Genomic DNA, 15,981 nt, shown 5'->3' with positions numbered 1-15,981 from the left:
TTGCTCCCTTTCTGTGACTTATGTAAGTTTATTTACCCTGAAAGTGAACAGTTTGATGGATATAGATATGTGAAATATTCTTAAATTGTTTTTTATTCATATTAGAACAGATAGCCCATGGATATAAAGGGAAGCTTAGAAACTGAAATAATTGCAACAAAAGGAACAGCAACAATTGCAACAATTGAATTGCTGCAATGCACTCTACATAGGGCTGCCCTTAAAGAAAATCTGGAAGCGTTGGAACAAAATATGCTGAGTTGAGCGGTTATGGATGCCAATCATTTAGGCATTATGTGACACTTCTACTCTGCGAGTTGCATTGGCTACCAATATATTTCTGAGTGCAATTCATGGTGTTGCTGGTTCCTTTAAAGCTGCTTAAAGGCACTGAGTCATTTCTCCCCAGTAGTGTCTACTTGTCCTGTTAGATCTGATAGGAGAGGCATACTCCAAATCTTTCCAGTAAAGTTCAATCTGGGGGATCCAAGAACTTTTTATACTATGGCTCACACCTTTTGAAATATCATTCCTCCGAGATTAGATATGCCCTGACTTTGCTGACATTTATAAATAAATAAACAAACAAACTTAAAAACTTGGCTTTGCTATCTAGCCTAGGGCTCTGGCAGTGACAATGAGTCTATTTCATTGTTTATTTGAATGCAGAATGTTATGTTTAATAGCAGCATCTATCTAACACACAAGGGTAATAAAATATCTCCATCATGTCATCACAGCTTCATCTAGGCCTGCCTCTGCCAACCAATATTAGCTTGTAAGGACATGAAGTGGGCTTCAATTTTTGCTCAGATTTGTAGCTAGAAATTATAGTTATTGTATATGTTTTTGTTTGAATAAGGACAATAAACATTTGGCCCCTGACTAAAACTTCATCTAATATAACTGTTCTTGTCAACAAAAACTGCCTGTTTTTATTAGGACTGTTAATCAAATACAGAATTTGTAACTGATTAATTTCTTCCTTGAAGAAAGCATATTCTCCCTTTGGTGCAAAAAGAAAACTGTACATTTTCCATTTGGATGCCTGCCTAGGATTAGTATAAGAACTGGGGGAAAAGCCAGTTTTTAAGAGTCTTTGAACGAAACTTGAGTTTTTAGGAGTCTTGAGATTTTTGAGACTCAATACAATGTAGTTGTGTGTGTGGTTGTCTTTGCTACACAAATATTTTTGAGATGAAAAATGATGAATTGCAGAAGAAGGTAAATATGAAAGTGAATGTAAAAATGATTAGAAAATCCAGCAACCAGCCAACCACTGTGGATGCTCACCTTATAAAACTCTAAGCTGAATCCTGCTTGACAGTAACCTTGCCCCTCAGGATCTGGGTTGTCTGAAAGTATCAAAGAATGACACTGAGTTAGTTTTACATTATAATTTGACTCAAATATTAACATAACTATTAAGGGAGGAGTTAACAAGCTTCAAATGAAATCTCTTTTTGTGCTAAAAGTTAGGTAACAATTGTTAGATGAATTTTAGATTCAATGTACAGTAAAATAAGAATAATGACAATGATAATGATAATATATGATAATCCAAAGTCAAAATAAAAACCAGCATGTGAGTTTTGGCAAGGAAACCTAAATCTAAGCAATAAGTTTATGTTTGGAAGATCCAAAGATGAAAATGAAATCCTTGGTTTGGTTTATTTCTACATCAGTCTGAGTTGGAGAAAGGACTTTGGATTGTACACATTTTGGCTGTAGTCCATCATAGCCAGAGAATCTGCAGAGGGGCCAGAATAGTCAAGATGGCAGCTACAATCACATGATCAAAGTACCACTTTTTTTGCATATAACATGCATATAAAATAGAGACAGCTGCTGTTTTGAACCTCTTTGGCCTATGGTACATTCTTATGCAAACAACTGCTTTTCATATATGACAAACATCTTCATGGGTGCACTGAAGAATGACAATTAGAAAACCTGCAGTAATTGTGCAATTCTTTGTAAATCTAGCGTTGTCCCATTCCATAATTTATAACTCCCTTGTTCACAAACATAATTATCTTTATTCAAGGTCAAGGAGTTAACTGTTAATTCTACAAAAAGAGATAGAGAGAAGGATGGCTATATCTATAGAAATCAGCTGCTTTAAAAATTTGGTTTCTGCTTATCAAGGTCTGTTGGCCATATTGATCATTTTTTTTAATTAAGCCAGAGTTGACTTATCATCACTGTAGCACCAGCCTCATAGTCAAAGAACTTACTGTTGCGACAAGGAGAATATTCTGCATAGGTAGTAAAATTCTGAATAGCAACATAGCAGGTGCCCACTGGATCTTTTTCAGGAGCAGCCTTCAGAGTCCTCCAGTGATATAAGGGAGCACAAGCCTATCAAAATATGAGATGCAATAAAAATATTTAGATGTTTGGATTAGGTTTATAGTACAGTAATTTGTATAGTTATAAATTAATAATTTGTATAGTAATTGTGTAAAAGATACAGATGTATTCTTTAGAAAACCAGGTTATTGCTTTCTGAAGTATATTGACACTGCTAGATTGATTGGACTCTCAGCAAGATGCATATTTCCACATCGACTGCTCTTTTTCTTGCTCTGTCCTGTCCTTCATTCGTGTTTAGGAACAACAACCTTCAGGTTCCAGTTAACTGAGAGGATCTCTCTTAAATTCTCATTTGTTAGTTGTAGTAGTTTAAATAGTTATAATTTTAATGGAGCAGAGTTGAAAAAAGGTCCCCCTGAACCACCAAATAGTTGTTCTAATCTATATGCATTCACTACTAGATTTATATCCCATCTTTAACCTGGAGTTCAAGAGCTATACACAACTTGCCTTTCTGGAACTTTCCCTATGGACTAGAACTGAGCTACAAAATGCTAATAGAGGTAGTCCTTATGACTGTTACTTAATGAACATTCAAAGTTATGGGAGACCACCACAGAGGTACTTATAATCCATTTTCACAGTTATGAAAGCCACACAGGTCTCCTGTGGTCACATGATTACATTTTGGGTACTTGGCAACCAGTTCATCTTTAGTATTGATTACAAAATCCTGTGATCACATGACCACAGTTTGTGAAGTTTTGTATTGGTTTCTTGTATTTATTTCTGGTTTCCAGCAAAAAATACCCCCAAAAGAAAATGGATTCACTTAATGACTGTGGTGTTCACAATTGCGTTGCTTACTTCACAATTGCAATATTTACTAAATGGCTGCCCTAAACAATGCCATTACTTTGAATCCTGAACTTCAATTTATGACCTTAATTTCAGGCTGAATTGTGATTGTTGAGTACTACCTATAGTACTGTTGTAAAATGTTACACTGTCCCCATCCTAGGTCATATGATCACATTTCAGGGGCTTGGTCATATTTATAATTGGTTGAAGTGTCCCATAGTCATATGACTACAATTTGTGACATTTTTTGCCAGTTTCTAGTAAAAATACTCATTCAAGAGAAAAATTTGCACTTATGACCATGTGATTCACCTAATTACTGCCATCAAAATGTATATCTGGCTGTCTTGTATAGAAAATATAGTGAGCTTTCCTAATTGTCTGTCTTTCTGCCTAATAGAGTGGTAATGGAATATTGAAAGAAATACTGAAATAAAAGATAATGGAATATTCTTTTATGCTCGAAAAATCTAATAAACATTACAGATCTCTGATCAAGAGAGTTTACAAATAGCTATCTATTTGTATGCAGTAAACTAGGGGTTATAATTACCAGCAAATTTCTTCAGCATTCCCACTGCCTTTTTTTTTAGGTTTACTTTTTCAATGAAGGGTTTTTTTAAAAAAGAAGATAGTGCATTACAGCTGGGTATATTGTCCAGCTAGGATTGCAATCTTAAGGAATATCCTTAAACTGTTACATATGTTGGCAAGAAACCAAATTAACTACAGGGCTTATTTCTTGGGTGTGACTGTGGATATTTCTGTTGGATACATGACATCCTCTCTTGAGATGAAAACAATAGAGAAGAAAGCTGGCTGCCTCTTTGGACTGTCACTTATGGACTGGGCACCCTTGCAATTCTTCTTAAAGAGATGGCTCTTATTTTGGAAATGACTGGATTTTGACCCTTTCTTTGGATATTTGATATATCATAGTTTTATCTTATTTTACCATTTATTTTAAGATAGTTTGAGAATATTACACTGCAACTGATATAATTTTTCAAAAGGGAGCAAATGAATACTTTTGCTTATTACAGTTAAAGACAAAGGAAGTTAAATACAGACGAAAAGATATTTAGGATATGTTCTGCTAGTATAATGGTATACAAAAGATATATTACAAAGGTATCATAAGTATTCCGTTCTCATTCAGATCAGAAATTCGTACTACTCAGAAAAACAAGGCACATGTAATAATAATATTTTATTATAAGTAGTTCCTCAACAAGCTCTACAATTCTGCAAGTGATATACAACTAAGGGTAAAGATGTAAACTTTATCTTATCCTTTGGAAGAAAATGCCCTTTATTTATCAGCTGGCAAAAATTATTTTGTGATATTTTATGTATCCTTTGCTTTTGATACTCATTTTGTGTAAGGAAATCAATATTGCATTTCAAAAAAAAAGGAAGAATGGGAGAAAAAAAAAGAAAATATGCAAAGAAAGGTAAATCAGTTTGGAATCTGAGAGCAGGAACTGCTTGAAAACTTGTGGGAATTTCACATGCCAACAAGCTCTGTAACAAGATAGGGTGATGTTTTATTCATCACCTGCTTTATATCAAAGTCCTTTTCTAGGGTTAAGCATATGAACGAACATTTCAAGCAAAGCGTTTCCTTTAGATACAGAAACTTATTTAGAAATAATTCAAACCATTTTGAAACAAATCCCCAAGACAATAGTTGTTGTTTCATAATCGTTTGGGAAAATTAAGCATGATCAAATCCACAGTTCGAAACATGAAATGTTTCATTTCCTTTCTGAAGCTTTGCATTAAATCTTTGTATATTAGCTTCTAATATGAAATGCCTGCTTATAACTTAATGAAACTGCTTTAAAAACCCAGATTGTTATGAGGTTTCAGCTGGGGATTTCCATCGAAGCATGTAGAAGAAGTTATCCAAGGATTTATGAAAGAAACTGCAGATTTAGCGCCATAGCTCCATTGATTCTACTATAGTAGAGCAATAGTTCTACAACTGCGAGGAACATTCTCCAACTGAGGTAATGGTAAGCCAGGATTTATTGAATAAAACCACAATAAATCTTAATGTATTATTTGCAATGGCTAGATTCATACAGTGCATTCAGTCAGCTGTTTTTTTTAAAAAAAGAAAAACTGCTTTCTAGACTCTCCAAGCTATTCCTGTCATCTTACTAGCCAGACTACTCAGACCAGGGTCCCCAACACCCAGGCCATGGACCGGTACCAGTCCCAGGCCTGTTAGGAACCAGGACGTTCAAGTGGCAGGAGAGTGAGTAAAATTTTATCTGTGCATGGGTAGAATCTAAATTGCGCATGAAACCATCCCCCTCCCTAGTCCATGGAAAAATTGTCTTCCACAGAACTGGTCCCTGGTTCCAGAAAGATTTTTAATTAATAACAATTATTTATATATCTTGGACTCAAAATGAAATTTATTATTTCATTCAGATTTTAAACATCTGTCTGCACCTTCACTTGAAAATTTTCTGAGAAAGTATTATATAGTATGGAACAAGGTGTATGTCTGGTTGGAGACTAGAAATAATAGAGGAGAATAAATATGGAAAGGTCAAAAGTGAAAATATGTGTATAATAATGTATAATAATAATAATATAGTAAAATGGCGATCGGCAAATCCCTCGGTGTTTTTTTTTCTGGAAGTTAGAATGCTGACCGGCAGGTTTTTTGGTGTTTCTCTTTCTTTCCTTTCCCTTTCCCTTTTTATTTCCTTATGATTGGAATGGTTGTTTTTGGTATCTCTAAGTATTTTTCTTGGAACGGACTTTTTCTATTTAATTATTTTTTTTTCTTCTCCCTTTTTTTTTTCTTCTCTTTGAACTCTCTTCTTTTTATTGTAATGACCCTTTTTTGAAGGACTTTTTTCTGTTTAATTTTTGTAATTTTTAAGAAGGAGTAAAGCTTTTTTTTAATTCCTTTTCTCTTTTTTTTTTCTTCCCTTTTTTTCTTTTTATTATAACTCTTTGGAGGGAGTTATGATTTTTGAAGGAATTTTTATAATTTTTCAAGAAGGACTAAAGGTTTTTCTTTAAGATGGCTCCAAAGCGTCCAGGGATTTCTACAGCTTCTAAATCAACAGTTTCACCCTCTTCTGGGGGTCAGCTAATAACTATGAAGGATTTGCAAGACATGATGGGAGATGTTATAATTCAAATTAGGGCAGAAATGAAAAAGATTTTAGAGGAAAACAATAAGATCTTGAGACAAGATTTTGTTTTGGCTTTAGAAGGAGTTGCTTCTGTTCTTGAAAAGGTGAACTCCCATGTGGAAGAGGTAGCTGAAAAAGTGGACATAATGGAGGGGAAAATTGAAAGTATGGAAAAAGAAATGGAAAATGAGATTCTTATGCTTCAATATGGACAAATGGAATATGCCTTAAGAATTAGGGGCCTGGGAGAGTCTTTGCAAGGAGATCTGAAGGAGATGGTTGCAAAGGACTTTGCATTGATTTTGAATAAAGAAAAAGAGGGAATACTTAGTGAAATTGAAAAATTATTTAGGGTTAACTCTGTGGTGGCAGCACAGAAGAATCTGCCAAGAGATGTGGTAATTTACTTTGGTAAAAGATCTTTACGCAATGAAATTGTGCAAGCCTATTATAAGAAGAGATTTCAAATTGCTTCACAAGATGTTATAATTTTTAAGGAGATCCCATCTAAAATTTTAAGAAGAAGAAAGGAGTTTGCTTTTCTAGCAAATGAACTTAAAAAGAGAAAAATTTTATTCAGATGGGATGTTCCGACTGGAATGGTGGTGAATTACCTGGGGACATGTTATAGACTTAATACTGTTTCTCAAGCAAAAGACTTTTATACTTCGGTCCTGGGGGTATGTGCATCGCCATCTACTAAGTTTAAAGCTTTGGAAGAAAAGAATGTAGAATCACAGTTTGAAGAGCCTATATTTATGAAAACTGGAGAATCTTTGTGTGAGAGGCCTCAACAAGTCCAGGTTGAGGAGCAGAAGACAACTTGTGCAGTATACAATTCCAAAGAAAAGCAGCAACAGAAGAAGGTTAAGGAAGTTTCATACTCAGTGGTTTCTGAATCTCTGGGAGATGTTAGACCTACAAAGTCTTTGGAGCAATCTTCAAGGGTGGAATTGCTGCCTGAAATGGAAATTGGGAAATCTCAGTTTGAGGGGCATCAACAAGAGAGGAACGGGCAGAGGATAACTTGTACAACTTACAATTGTAAAGACCAACACAAGGAGGAATTCAAGGAACCCTTATTGGCTTCGGAGTCGATGGGAGATTCAGGAATTTTGGAGCAGTCTCCTAAGGCAGAACTTGCAGCATTTCTTACGAGTTTGATACAAGAATGGAGAAGGGAAATGGAAGAATGGAAGAATGGAGAATGGAAAAAACTGGAATGTGAATAATTAATAATACTAATATAATTGAGACTGATAAGGATGCAGTTTCTTACGGATGGAATTTGTTATTGGTGAAGATTGAAATGTTTAATGTGTTTATTAATTTTGTTGTTTTAAGTTTTGAACCTTTAATGATAATATTGTTTAAATTTGTGTTTTGAAGGGATTATAATTTGCTTATTTTAGTGAGGGGATTCTAATGTTTTAAATTTTAAGTAATGTTTAAATTTGTGTTTTGAAGGGAGTATAACTTGTTCAAGTTTTAAGTATGCTTAAATTTGGTTTTTAAATATTATTAATATTTTTAAGAGAAAATAATTTGTTTAATTAAATGTTTAGATTTGTTTAGGAAAGAAAGTAATGTTTAAATTTGTGGTTTTGGAGGGAGTTTATATAGAATGATGATTGTATTTAGATTTGTTTAGGATTTAAAAGTGTTTCTAGTTTTTAAATATTATTATTAATATTTTTAAGAGAAAATAATTTGTTTAATTAAATGTGCTTAGATTTGTTTAGGACTTATAGGTTTTTTAAGTTTTTTTCTTTTTGGATAGGAGAGAAGATTATGAAGATTGAAGGAAATATGTATTTACTTTAAGTTTTTTAAGAGTATTTAGCTTTAATGGTATAACAAAGATTTGTATGTTTATTTTTTCGTTTTAGGATAAAGAAAGAGGGAGAAATTAGATTTTATACTATAGATATAGATATTCAAAGAAAGTAATGTTTAAATTTGTGTTTTTGGAGGGAGTTTATATAGAATGATGATTGTATTTAAATTTGTTTAGGTTTTAAAAGTGTTTTAAGTTTTTTTTTAATTAAGCCTGTACTCAGCTCTGGGAAGTCCAGGGGAGGGTTTGGGAGGTTGGGAAGGGGGGGGGTGAGGTAGGGGGGGGTATGGGAAGGGGATTTGTTTTTGTAAAATGTAAAAATTTTCAATAAAAATAAATAAATAAAAAAAAACAATAATAATAATATGAATTATTCTTAGTAAGAAGTAGAACATGAAGGAAGAAAAATGTAAGAAATAATGGGGCTATAAGGACAAATATTCTAAAGAAGAATAAGGGGGAAATGTAAATATTAGATTACCGTTACGTAATTGCTGTAAAAAAAAGGAGGAGTATATATTGTGTGTATATGTGTGTTATGTTTTGCTTTCTTCTGTTTTGTCTTGTTGGTTAAAAAAAAAGAAAAGAAAATTTTCTGAGAAAAATCTGTTTATTTACTCCTTAGTATCTACATTTAAAATATAATTTTTATTGCATTTTATTTTTTCCAGAACAAGGATTCTAGTGGTTTTTCACCAACAGGCAGGTGGCTATACTTTAGAAGTGGAAGGGAGTAAGGGCAAAAATAATTTTAATTACTTTACATTCAAGATCCAGTTTGGTGCAGATGAAAAACTGGGAAAGTGTGAGAAAGCAATGATAAACCACTTTCAAAAATATTGCCAAGAAAACTACAGGGACTTATCCAGGCAGTTGCCAGGAGTCAATGCTAACTTGAAAGCATGGCATATATACTCTCTCACACATAAAACTAAATTCAATTAAAATAACTTTATGCAGATAATATATTACACTTCTATACTGAATCATTTCTCCTTCTCATCCAATTTAATGATTTGATCCTTTGAAATAAAGAGAAATAAATACATATTTTCCATCTATTTCAAGAATAATTCCAAACCCAATACTAGGTGCATATATCAGAACAGTGGTATAAAAGTCTTATAAAGGTCTGATTGGAGATTGAAATAAGATTGAGGAGCAAGCAAAATAATAAAATCTCTGTCCATATTTCTTCCACAACACTACCATGATCTAGGGATTAGTGTGAGTTAAACATCGAAGAAGGCTCTAATATTAGAAATTAAACTCCTGGAAGTCTTTTGAATGCTGTCTTAACTTATTTTCAATATAGAATTTCTTGAAACATGCTTTATTTTGATCTGCCAAGCCTTTCATGAGCATGTTTACCATGGATATTCCTCTGAAATGTATATTTACTGTAGCAGTTCACAACAATTTATTACCAAGTTGCATTTCACAGCATTTAGGTTAATACAAATCTACTCTAGGAAATCAATTAATTTAGAATATGGATGTAAAGTAGGAATAACCTTGAGGAGGATGAACTACAGTTAATGGTCAGACAAAAGAAATTTGAATCTAAGGCAGAAAGGCAATTTGAGAAAGCAGCTGAAAAAAATATTCTTCGCAGTTCTCAAGAAGATAAAGTGAAAGAGAGGGAAACATACTCAGACTGGCAAGATTTGATTACTGTAATCTTGTAATAAAAGGAATATTAATATTGATAACTTTGGTTGGCTGGTGTGGTCTACCTTGACTGACAAGAGATAAAAATTATCCTAGGATATCCTTCAAAAATAAAGTTCATCATTAAAATCATTTACAGCATGTGCACACACATACATATGATACAAAATATCTAGATTGATAATTATTTCCCTTTATTTATTTATATTGAATTTATAGCCCATCACAATCCATTAGACTGAAACTATCTTGAGAATACACTCTCTAAAGTTGGAAACTGCTTTGGATATATGCTATGGAGCAAGAAAGGATATGCATATAGTGTCTTCCTTAAAACCAGGTGTATCTTTATCCAGGATCAGGCAATAACTGTAAAAGACAGTTCTTGGGAAAAAAATGTAGTTCCTTATGGGGTTGTAGACAAGCTCATTTTGCCTTCATACCTGAAGCACTAAGCCTAACCCTTATATTGACTATCTCAAGACACTCTAATAAAGGCCAATACAGTAATGCAATTTTTAATGAACACACCTGCTTTAAATATATACAGTTCAAAAACAAGTATCTAAAAAAAAAGATATAAAAACTTACTATAACTTTTTCTTTGTGAGTTCTGATTGTTGCTCCAAACCACTGATTTGATTTAAATTCAAGAGGTTCTCTTGTACCATTGACTTTGATTTTCCTATTATCTGTAAAAGAAAGAAAAACATGTTTACATTTATTCTTATTGTTTTGGAAGGGGAGGAAAAGAGAGGAATGGGAAGGGAAGCGGTATAGTCAAGGTTACCTTATTTAAGTTGCTATTTATAATGGACTGGATCTGAACTAGGTAAATTTTTTTTTTTTTTTTTGCATTGAAAACAATATAACTTCATACTTCATCTTTATTAATTCATTTCTTTTATTTCAAAAGAATGTTTTCTGCCTTTTGAGGTGGACTGTGTTAGATAACTGACCCCACAAGAACTACTGTAACTCTATTGTTATAAATGATAAAACTTGAAAGCCTATCAGACATTCTAACTCTCATACAAGAGAAAAATAAAGTGGGGCACTCCTGAGTTTCTTCCTTACTGCTTCCTTACTGCTTATCAACTGTAAGCTCTTGTTTATATAATTGTAATTGTTGAATTCTTTCTTCAAGTTCATCTCTGATCTCCTTTATACGACCAAAACCCATATGCAGTCAATCCATTCACTGTATTCACTCAACATGCTTACCCAGAATTCATTTAATCACAGCTTACTCAATTAAACCCTTCTGAGGTTTGCAGGAAACATTGACTCACAACCTAACACTTGGACTGGATTTTCACAACAAACTAGTCAAAAAAGTGGTTCTGTAGATTGAACAAACATAAATAATACTGATAAATATATATTGCTGAAAACACTAATATTTTCTTTCAAAACTGATTAAAATTCTAAATTTTTTTTCTCCAAATCAGGCTTTTGATTTCAATCATATGTCCATGTCATTTTCTTTTTCTTCAGACTGAAATAATTTTGTCTCAGCTTCCTTCAGAGGAAGTTTTTCAACTAGTCTATGGCCCTGCTATTCCTTGGAGGATCTTCATTAAATTTCTATTTTGCTTAGTATCTCAACTCAAATAAGACTAGCCAAGTTCTGCCATCTGTTGAGACCACAAGGAACTACATTTTTATCATTTATCCTTATTCTCTAAGCTTTAAGCTCAGCCAAGATATTTGGAGATACATAGAGAAGCAACAACTGAACAACAATTCAAATTTAAGTCTTTCAAATTTAAGAAAAGTTTCATCTGAACAAAGGAACTTTGATATACCCAAAAAGATTCTATAAATTCATTTTTTCTTGGTGAAAGAGTGATACACAGCAGACTAATCCCCCCCCAAAAAGAGAATGAAGCTCAATTTACATTTTGTGGCACATACCAAGTTCTACATTATGGCACAGAAATACAACTATATACTTCAATTCCCAAAGTGCACACATAATCAAAACAACAATCAATTGCTACAGTCAAAATATGTGAATATTCTGCCATCATGAATTGATATCTCTAACCAATAAGATGTGTACTTTTAGTTTAGGTACGCTAAAAATAATTGGGAAATTGATGTAAAAATAGAAGATTCAAGATGCTACTCAATTATTATTATAAATACATAAATACATTTCTAAAAGGATACTTTAATATTTTCCCCTCTTTGTTATGAAGTGAGATTATACATTTTTATTTGATCAGCAGTAACTTCTCAAATGCTGTTGTCCCATTCTGGCTACTAGATATCTTCATTTGGACTGGTACTACATGTGTACCATACTAGCACAAGAAACAGGTCTGCAACATGCTTTATATACACGCCATATCTGTCATCATAAGAAAAACCATCTGTGTAAAACTCAGCCCAATTATAGTGTATTTCAGGTTGTAATAAAAAGCAGTCCTCTCTTCCTTTCACCCTCAGTCCTCTGAAGTAAATTGATTTCCCACATGTTCCTAAGCTGTGTTCCTTCTTTACTAGTCATCCTTAATGAACTTTTCTATTTATTCCCCCAAACAAAGACATACTCCTGGCCTTTCTTATCTGGGTAGCTCTGCCTGGTTTCTGCTTCCTATCAAGGAGTTCTCCAGATCTACTTGTTATTTCAGTTAAATAAAAATAATAATAAAAAACATACACACTGTGAAAGCTGGAATTTTAATTTTTTTCTCCAGGGTCAAAGTATATTATCACCACTGCAGAGAATTTGGTTTGTTTAATACATAGGCATTAAATACACAGTATATTTTAAGTAGAAAGTTTAAAAAAGCTAACAACTTGCCGCCCACATCTGTCTCTCCCATGTCTCATGTTTACCGTAATAACATTCAGCATGACATGAGTGTATCCTTAAAACAAAGAAAGTGTGCAGAAAACAAAATTGATTGGAACTGGTTTAAAACAAGTCCCAAAATGAAGCTTCTATGAAGTTGTTACTGAAGGGAAATTTCAATTTTGCTCATAATCCAGAAGCACGGAGGGAGAGAGGGAGGAAGGGAGACTGAGAAAGAAGGGGGGGCAGAGAGAGAGAGAGAAGAGCGTCTCATTAAGAAGACATAGAAATGGAGCAAATGTTAATTATTTAATTTGCATTTATTGTCAGTGCTTTGTCAACTTTTGAGAACTGAATTAGGTGTCAGTTGTCCAGTCAACATTGTTGCCCACTATCAAAAGACACCATCAATGCTCTATTAAATGCTGATGAATCAGGAAAATATTATTGGTAAAATCAGGTCCCTGCCATATCTTACTATCAGAAGGCTCCAAGATGGATGCCTCTTTGATAACAGTCCTTTAGAAAGACACCAGCATAAACCTGCAATTCCCTTTATGATATCCTTTCCTTACTTTTTCTCCTTTGCCTTCTTAGATCTCTCTAAGGCAGTGTTTCTTAATATTTTCCTGTCAGGATCCTTTCCACTGTTAAAAATTATAGAAATTTTGTTGGTATCGATTACAGTCATCAATATTTATTTTATTAAAAATTAAAAATGATACTGAGTATTTATTGAATCTGCTAAATTAATATTAAACATGTTAGATATTAACATAAAGACAATATTTTTCATGAAAAAACTATATTTTAACCCATAAAAAATAATGAGAAAAATGACATTGTTTTAAATTTTTGCAAGTACAGGTAGTCCTCGACTTATGATCATAATTGAGCCCAAAATTTTTGTTGGGCTCAAGACAGTTGTTAAGTGAGCTTTGCCCCATTTTATGACTTTTCTTACCACAGTTAAGTGAATCACTGCAGTTGTTAAATTAGTAACATGGTTGTTAAATAAATCTGGATTCCCCATTGACTTTGCTTGTCAGAAAGTCGCAAAAAGGGATCACATGACTCTGGGACACTACAACCATCATAAATAAAAATCAATTGCCAACTGTTTGAATTTTGATCACATGTCCATGCAATGGTTGTAATTCTGAAAGGTTACTTTTTTCAGTGCTGTTGTAAACTTTGAATGGTCACTAAGCGAACTGTTGTAAGTCAAGGACCATCTATATCTATAACAATTTTGATTTTGCAGACTGCTGAGATGATCTTGGGGTTCCTTGGAATAAGAAACACTGCTATAAAGGATCGGCAGGAATCAGTAGGAAAGGGGCGTTGTCTTACCTGAACGCCTTTTCTCAGCATCACGATGGAGAATCCACTTATGGGTTTACTTTATCTTGCTGCCCAACAGACTAAGTCTGACAAGTTGCCATGCCTTCTGCTGGAGTATTATTCCCCAGTTACAACGAAGGCGAAGAGCAAACTGTAGTCCGACACATTGGTTCCTGATACCCCGAACACAGGTCCTGATAGACACTAAGGGGGTAGGTGTGGATTCTCCATTGTCATGCTGAGAAAAGGCGTTCAGGTAAGACAATGCCCCTTCTCCAGCATGAGGATGGAGAATCCACTGATGGGACATACCAAAGCCACCCTGTCCCTATGGATGACACTACTTGCTGCAACACCCTCCAACCAAATGAGGCATCTCGGAGGCAAATTTGTCTATTTTGTAGTGCCTTATAAATGGGGAAGGCAAAGCCCAAGTCACCGCCCTACAGATCTCGACAATGGATGCTTGTGTTGCCCAAGCCGCTGATGTTGCAGCACTGCAGGTGGAATGAGCAATGATGCGGCTAGGAACTGACAAAGAGTGGGATTGGTATGCCCTTGCAATGCAAGCCTTGATCCACCTGCCTATGGTTGATGCCAAAACCTTCTGTCCCATGGAAGAGGGTTGAAAGGAGACAAACAGTGCCTCTGACTTGCAAAAGACAGAAGTCCTCTTGATGTACTGTCATAGAGTCCCGTGCACGTCTAGAGTGTGCCATTGACATTCAGAGTTGTGACACGGATGAAGGCAAAAGTCCAGTAGTATTACTTCTTGCGACCTGTGGAACAAGGTGTTCACTTTGGGAACAAATGATGGATCTAACCGGACCACCCTGTCACTGTGAAAAACGCATAGATCCTCTCTAACAGACAGCGCTGCCAGTTCCGATATGCTCCTGGCTGATGTGATGGCTACTAGAAAGGCTACCTTCATGGACAAGACCCGCAAATCACAGGTCTTAATGGGCTCGAACGGTGATGTGGTAAGAGCCTGTAAGACCCGTGGCAGGTCCCAAGAGGATCTAAGGATTGCAGGTAGTTTGGTGTTGGTCGCTCCCTTGATGAAGGAGCGCACCATTGGGTGATGGACTAAAGAGGAGGAATCGTCGCATGATAGCACTGTTGATAGAGCCTTTTGATGGTATTTGGAGATAAGCCTTTGTCGAGCCTCTCCAGCAAATACTTCAGGATTCTAGGGATAGTGATGGATGAAAGATCAAATTGATTCCTGGTACATCAGAGACAAAAGTTCTTCCAAGTGGAGTCATGTATTCTGTTTGTAAAAGGACGTCTGGATGCCTGAATCATGTTGACTACTCTCGTTGAACAGGATTCCTGGGTCAGAAGTCACTGCTCAAGTGCCAGGCAGTTAACTGGAGCCACTGGGGATCTGGATGTTGAAGGGCTCCCTGGCTGAGGGCAATGTGATCTGGAGGGATTTTCCACAGGGGAGAGATTGAAAGGCTCACGAAGTCGGCAAACCACGGTCGTCTCGGCCAGTGTAGAGCAACCAGTATGACCTCTGCCCTTTCCTGCAGTAGTTTGCGAATGACTGCCGGAAGCAGAGGGAGAGGGGGGAAGGCATATAGCAGGTTTCTGGGCCATGGGCTGCGGAGGGTGTCCACTCTCTCCGCCCCAGAGATGGAAAACAGGAGAAGAATCTCGGGAGCTGGAAATTCGCCGGAGATGTGAACAAGTCCAGTATCGGGTGACCAAACTTCTCTGCTATTTCTGTGAATAGTTTGGGATGCAGGCGCCACTCGGAGTGGTCTACCGTTGACCTGCTTAAGGCGTCTGCCTGCCTGTTTGTCTCTCCCGAGATGTGTTCTGCTCTGAGTAAGGAGAGGTTGGCTTCTGCCCAGGAGCACATCAGCCAGGCCTCGGTCTTGAGGGACCTGGACCGGGTGCCCCCCTGCCGGTTCACGTGGGCTTTGGCCACTACATTGTCTATTAGGACTAGGACGTGCTGTCCTCTCACCTTGTGTTTG

General features: G+C 35.4%; 1 protein-coding gene across 2 annotated transcripts in view; it reads right to left on the bottom strand.

The window, feature by feature from the left end:
* The window catches only part of ITGA8 (integrin subunit alpha 8), a 139,653-nt gene that overhangs the window by 97,802 nt on the left and 25,870 nt on the right, over positions 1-15,981 (bottom strand). For both annotated transcript variants that reach the window (XM_039331621.1, XM_039331620.1), the window contains exons 3-5: positions 10,438-10,538; positions 2,238-2,361; positions 1,294-1,355 (exon numbers count right to left, since the gene is read on the bottom strand). In XM_039331621.1, coding sequence (XP_039187555.1) covers positions 1,294-1,355; positions 2,238-2,361; positions 10,438-10,538 — 287 coding nt within the window. The remainder of the gene's footprint in view (positions 1-1,293; positions 1,356-2,237; positions 2,362-10,437; positions 10,539-15,981) is intronic.

The sequence above is a fragment of the Crotalus tigris genome, unplaced genomic scaffold, assembly GCF_016545835.1.
Source record: "Crotalus tigris isolate CLP2741 ecotype Arizona unplaced genomic scaffold, ASM1654583v1 scf7180000024437.13266115, whole genome shotgun sequence".
In the NCBI taxonomy this organism is placed as follows: Eukaryota; Metazoa; Chordata; class Lepidosauria; order Squamata; family Viperidae; genus Crotalus; species Crotalus tigris.
Note: the sequence above shows the minus strand (reverse complement) of the source record. Positions and strands in the feature narration are given on the sequence as shown.